At 42.8% G+C, this 6,222-nt stretch overlaps 2 protein-coding genes across 2 annotated transcripts; one reads left to right on the forward strand and one right to left on the reverse strand.

The window, feature by feature from the left end:
• Nucleotides 1–71: 71 nt before the first annotated feature.
• Nucleotides 72–1,432, forward strand: LOC112681349. The gene is made up of 2 exons (XM_025551614.1): nucleotides 72–1,037; nucleotides 1,112–1,432. Exons 1-2 carry the CDS (start codon nucleotides 246–248, stop codon nucleotides 1,430–1,432), a joined length of 1,113 nt encoding a protein of 370 aa, XP_025407399.1. The 5' UTR covers nucleotides 72–245.
• A 198-nt stretch (nucleotides 1,433–1,630) lies between these two features.
• On the reverse strand, nucleotides 1,631–2,878 carry LOC112681347. Its single transcript, XM_025551612.1, has one exon. The coding sequence runs from the start codon at nucleotides 2,876–2,878 to the stop codon at nucleotides 1,631–1,633; it is 1,248 nt and encodes a 415-aa protein (XP_025407397.1).
• Nucleotides 2,879–6,222: the final 3,344 nt, after the last annotated feature.

The raw sequence follows: 6,222 nt of genomic DNA on the forward strand, positions 1-6,222 counted from the left end.
AAATGTGATTAACTTATACCCTACGGGCGTATTGATTAGCTATACATAGCGTGTTTGATTTATATATAAGGTCGAAATACATGACTATACTTCACTTCGCTTCTGACTTTTGTACAACAACACCTTAAACCGTACTGTATCGCAATACAATAGAGTTACCGTGAATAGTGTTATAATTTCGAGTCTTATTTTTCAATAAAGTGTCGGTGAGTGATATTTCAAAAAAACGTATAGTGTTAATCAAGATGGTAGGTTCGATGGTCGATTACGCGGTCGTCGGCAAGAAGATCAAGCATGCAACTCCTGCACCTAATAAGCTCATCAGTTCTTCATCTTTCGTGATAGACTTTGATGCGCGCAAATTTTTGAACATAGGACTCGATCCTGCCGACGACTTCAACGTTGCGGTGCATATCATCACCATGAAACATTTTATCAGTGTCTCATCCGAGTTGTTTGTCAGGATATTCCCACTAATGAACGATATTATATCGTTTTTATCGGAAAAACCGGTAAAGTGCAGACATGCTTTTTTCATGACCACCGCGTGTACATCGATATCTTGTATGGTGCATCGCGGAAAAAGTGTGCTCAGCATTGAATCTACAGTTCATGAAGGTCAGCGTGTAATGCTCGATCGAGACGATCTCGTAGTATTGAAACGGCTAGAACGATCCATTTCGGAGACGATTATCCGGAACGTTGAAGTAATCAAACCCGAGGTTATCGATCAGTTCGATCGATTAGTGGCGAGCATCGATGACCGATTTAGCAGAATCGATTTGTCACCACCACCACCACCACTATCTTCGTCGTCGTCGTCGTCATCGTCGTCGTTACCGCCGCCGAATAACCCGGGTGCAATGATTTCATTTATCGAAAATCTCGCAGATGAGAGGGTCAGACCTATATCGATATCGGTGCGCTGCGGAATAGATTTCACCGTACCACTTCAAATATATGCGGCCGAGCAGTTGGCAAAACAGTGGGATTTGCTGAGAAGGAGGAGGAGTAGTAGTATAAGAGCATCGACTAAGGTACTTGTAAAAATATAAAATATTGAAATTCAAATGAATTGTTAAATATATTGTTATGTGTGTATGTTATTTAGAGGTGTGATGAATGTAATGGTGATCGGATATCGTTAGCGAGGGCATCGTTAGCGATCGACGTGAATAACAGCGAGGAACCTCATACACCACACTTAACCGGGTATGCCGCGATGATACCACCACCACCACCACCACCAACACCACCATCACCACCGTCCGTACCGTGTTATTCACCGTCGATGGGGTCCTCGGACTATTTGCACGAGAGTGCCACTCTGGATGTCAACGACGGACCCGATTTCTTTGCTCGACACCAACCTATATCATCGGTTATGGATTTCGATACCGCGGTATCGGAAATGTTTTGGATACCGAAATGATAATAATACCTTTGTATAAAAATATTTATCATATCATTATTTATGACGTGTGATATAAATAAACGCATTTATATTTTAAAAACATAACTCGTACACTTTATTCATCAAATATAAATTATATACATATATATATATATATAAATATAAAAAAAAAAAAAAAAAAAAAAAAAAAAAAAAAAAAAAAAAAAAAAAAGTAAATTACAATTTTCGAACTTCTCCGCTAAACGGATTGTACGTTATAACTTGATCGTGTAAAATCAGGCAGTATGCCGAAGTTTTGGCCGGTACATCCATGGTTGTCTCGAACTCTACACGTAAGTCCACCGTAGCCGATTTCACATTATCATTCTGGTGCGATAAATCTACAACAGTGATGGGCGTGAAGTCTTGGAATTTTTTTCTCGACAGCAGCGGTGAAGGTGTGCTTCTATCGTAATACGATTTTTGAAAATCGGTATACGCTTTGTACAATAAAGACATTGATTTTTTCGCAAAGTCTGCACGAAAATCCTCGTACGGATACACTTCAGAGTTCAGGTGGACTTTAATGTTTCTCAGACTGCAATGATCGAACAGGGCGGACGGGTTGTTCAAGTTGTTTTTCCGATCCGTTTGAAAACCGATTATGGCAAATCTAGGTTTCTCGAGTAAATTGCTGGATTTGACTGTCCACGAATGCGTTGTATTTTGCGGTAGTACGGGATATTCGCACAAATCCCACGTTCTGAATGCGCACGATAATGTTTTTCGCGAATCCAACACTTTCAGCAGTTTTAATCTCTCCCTATCAGCCACTTTAACTACGGGAATTTTCCACATGATTTTGTTCACTTCAATCGTAACTTTTCTATAACTATCGCCCACCGTGTTACCGGATACTTCTTTCACGTATAACGCGTCTAAATCGTTGGACGATCGATTTAAAATCAATTGTTGATTGCAGTTGAGCATTATTTTTTTGTAATCCTCGCAAAAACCGAATAAATGTTTTAGCGGCAAACATCCGGAAAACTTGCCTTCGGGCGAAAAATCTCGGTTGTTCTCTTTGCTCATTTCCATGTCCCAAGCGGCGTTCTGAAGTTCCTGCATATCGTTCGGTGAATACGAGCAGTATCCTTTCAGACACGTTGTTATTCCTGGATATTTCAATTTTTGTATTTCCACGCCGTTCAGTTCGTATCTCATCTCGGAAAACAAAAACGCTAATCCGTTATTTGTAAAACAGTAGTCTATCGTGACGTCACTAGGTTTATTGATTTTCCCTTCGATGAAAATATAACTCTCGCACGGCAACGTATATGCATCCATATTTTGAATAGATATTCTAACCTCATCATTGCTAGACATGGCAGTCGTTGAATACGGTAGGAAAGATTGGTACTGCTTTTGGATGATTTTACACTCGTCCACGTAGCCCTCGGTCACCGCTAAATACGTATCGTCCATTATCGCAATAATTTCAACGAACGTAGTAACGCTTGATTATTTTTCGTTAGAGTTGATTTTTTTCCACCTGTTTTCTTCTTCTTCTTCTGCTTCACCGTACGTGTTGCCTTGGTGGGCCCGACTTTATTACTATTTTTCCCCTCGACAACACCGCTCTTTATACCGAAATTAAATTTGAGAGCCATTTCAATATTATTTGACTTGAAGACGGATTGTGATCGGTTCTCCACGTAAATTTATCAATTCGTTGTTCTGATCTCTCAAAGTCAACTGCACTCGGCTAATCGAATAGTCGATCAGCGGATAGTATACGGATTGCAGTGGAACTTCGATGATTTTATATCCCGGTGCCACCGAAGGTGCGAACTCGTGTATCGCTTGATCCGGTACACCGTTGTTGAATGAGCCGGATATTAAATTGCAATCGACCTTTATACTGTTAACTTTCATTATGTTTACTATATTCGTGGATTCGTGCTCAGTTCTCGCAGCGTATAATCTACCGTCGAAACCCAATAATCCCGATATATTGCTTTCAACTGTGAAATCGATTTCATAATCACACTTCATCAAACATTTTAACGTATTGTTGTCCGATTTCAATACGAATGCAACCGTTTCAGGAATTTTTTTCTTTATATAATTCTCTAAACTGTCCAACTCGTATGTGCCTACGGGTATGACCACGGTATGGATAGCACCCGATGCAGACTTGAATCGCACGGTATTACACGTAGACTCGATATTCGGTATGGAATTGTTCGTGTGCAAGCTCAACAAGCACAATTGTGAGTCACGTTTAACTTCTATCGGTGGGAAAATATCGCACGTCAACTCGCTCGAATCACCGGTCAGTGTTAACGTGCACATGTTAAAAATTCCAAACACAGACGTCCGCAGTTTTCCGTATTATATTTCTGATGCCTCTCGTAGTTGTATTTAATCACGCACCCGCCGCCCAGATACGTCTGCAGTTCCAGCGGTGGCGGTAAGTTACCGAAACTGTCGTAATATTCGACTTGCTTTCCGTTTTTTCTATACGCTACCCAATGCGTGCCCGTACCGTCTTCGATGTCTAGATTGAGTACCGCAGATTCTCGAGGTTTCGCACGCACAGGCAGTGTGTCTCTCGAGAACACGCCGATGAAATGTGGTATTTTCAACATGCTCGCGTACTTTATAACCTCATAATCGTACAGCGCTCTATCGGGTAACGTAGATATCAGTTTTTTGTCCTCTTCATTCCCCCGGATGAACCGCCGCCGCCGCCGCCACCACCTTTGTACGGTCGTACATATAATCCACTCCCCTTCTCGATTTTATACGTTCCTCCTCCTTTATACGGTTTAATGTACAGGCCTTTGCCCAGATGAGTCGGTGTATTTTTCCCAGATTTCCAATCACTCACGGTTTTCACTATGCCCGCAACACCGCCGGCCAGCGAACCTAATGCCGACAGTCCGGCGAAAATAGGTATCAGAGGTAGCATACCGCCCGTTTTCGGAATAGGTATGATTCTAGGCGTCTGCGTTTTATTCTTCTTCTTCTTCTTCTTCTTCGAACACGAAGTTTTTTTAGCCGCCGCAAGACATTTTCGAGCTAATTTCACCAGGTCTTTTTCGCCTTTATTTTGCCTTAGTATTTTCTTGCCGGCCGCGACGGCTGATTTAAATCTACAACCGCCGCCTAGTTTACGTTTTAACTTCATCGCGGTGGTCACACCCCAAGCGACCGCTTTTTCCCTCAACGACGAATCTTTCGCTTTTACCCGGTCCCAAGCTCTGTTTTCCAACACGTAGTCCGCCTTTTTACGATCTGCTATCGCATCACTACGATCGTACGCTATATCGTGGTCTTTGCAGTACGAGTCGAGAGCGTTTACGCCACTATCACCGCGGGCTAGACGTTTTTTCAAATTTGTACCGGGCCCGCAGTATTGGTAGCCTATATGTAAAATGAAAACAGACGCATATAATAATAATAAAAGGTATTTCGTCGTGGTGCGAACGACTAGTTACGTACCGGGAACGTGTAGCTCGACTGGTATTTTGTTTATAAGCGAGTTGATAACACCTCGTCCTTTATTCCCAGTGTTCCTTCGACGGAGTGACATTGTGCAATGACTTAGTCGTAGATCGTGCACAACAATTTATACATAAAAAATGCGTTTCATTGATCAGGACGTAAAACTTACGGTCGGAAACGTCGACCCTCAAACTTGCGTATCGTCAAGACACGGAGTGCTATTGCCGAACACCGTACGCGCGTTAATTGTCGGACCCTCCGGATGCGGTAAGACGAATTTACTCTACGCTCTGTTGACCGACGTCAACGGTATAAGATTTCATAACGTATATATTTATTCGAAATCGCTGGATCAACCCAAATATAGATTGTTAGGCGATATTCTAAAAGATGTTCAAGGTGTTCGATTGTTCACGTTCTACGAAAACGATGAGGTTATCACGCCGGAAAAAGCACTGCCCGATTCGGTGTTCGTGTTCGACGACGTAATATGCGAGAGTCAAACTATCGTGCGGTCGTATTTCTCGCGCGGTCGACATAATCGAATCGACGTGTGCTACCTGGCACAATCTTACGCCCGCGTGCCGAAACACCTTATCCGGGATAACAGTAATTTCATAGTATTGTTTAAACAGGACGAGACCAATTTGAAACACGTTTACACGGAACACTGTTCGGGCGATATGAAGTATTCGGATTTCAGAGAATTTTGCACAAGTCGTTGGGCCCATGGACGGTTCGATTTTATCGTTATAAGCAAGGACTGCGAACGAGATAACGGTCGGTATAGACATGGGTTCGATACGTTTGTCGTTATATAAAACGACGTCTCCAGTGCATTGCAACAGTCAAAGCCATGACTTCCGAAGGTGTACTAATAGCCGAATTAGCCGAGGCAAAGGAGAATATCAGACGTAAATACTCGGCGTTGAAACACGGTGAGGCCGATGCTCGTGCCATTGTCGCGCAAACTTTGAAACCTATAATCGATCCGTTGGAAAAAATATCGTCAAACGGTAAGACCGATTACAAGGAGGACGAGGAGGAGGAGGAGGAGGACGAGGAGCAGAACGTTGAAAACGAGACGGAATTTTCGAATAATCCGATTTCGGTGGACATCGAAAGCTGGTTTCGTTCGCAGGCCAAAGACAGAACGTACGGTCCGAGAAAACTATCGAACGGCACTATCAAGCTGGGCGACAAAGAAATTAAATTCATCGGGAACACGCTAGTTATCGGGGGCATCACACGCCTTCTCACACCGGGGCTTGTAAGTTTGCTGTTTTCCAAACATCCGTATCGATATACCGCCCAAGAAT

The sequence above is a fragment of the Sipha flava genome, unplaced genomic scaffold (genome assembly GCF_003268045.1).
Source record: "Sipha flava isolate LNK unplaced genomic scaffold, YSA_version1 19022_pilon_pilon, whole genome shotgun sequence".
In the NCBI taxonomy this organism is placed as follows: domain Eukaryota; kingdom Metazoa; phylum Arthropoda; class Insecta; order Hemiptera; family Aphididae; genus Sipha; species Sipha flava.

Bases quoted from the DNA above. Each gene is read 5' to 3' on its own strand.
- LOC112681349 (XM_025551614.1), top strand. From the start codon at position 246: ATGGTAGGTTCGATGGTCGATTACGCGGTCGTCGGCAAGAAGATCAAG. The intron at 1,038-1,111 runs GTACTTGTAAAA...TATGTTATTTAG, and splicing joins GTATAAGAGCATCGACTAAG to AGGTGTGATGAATGTAATGG.
- LOC112681347 (XM_025551612.1), bottom strand. From the start codon at position 2,878: ATGGACGATACGTATTTAGCGGTGACCGAGGGCTACGTGGACGAGTGT.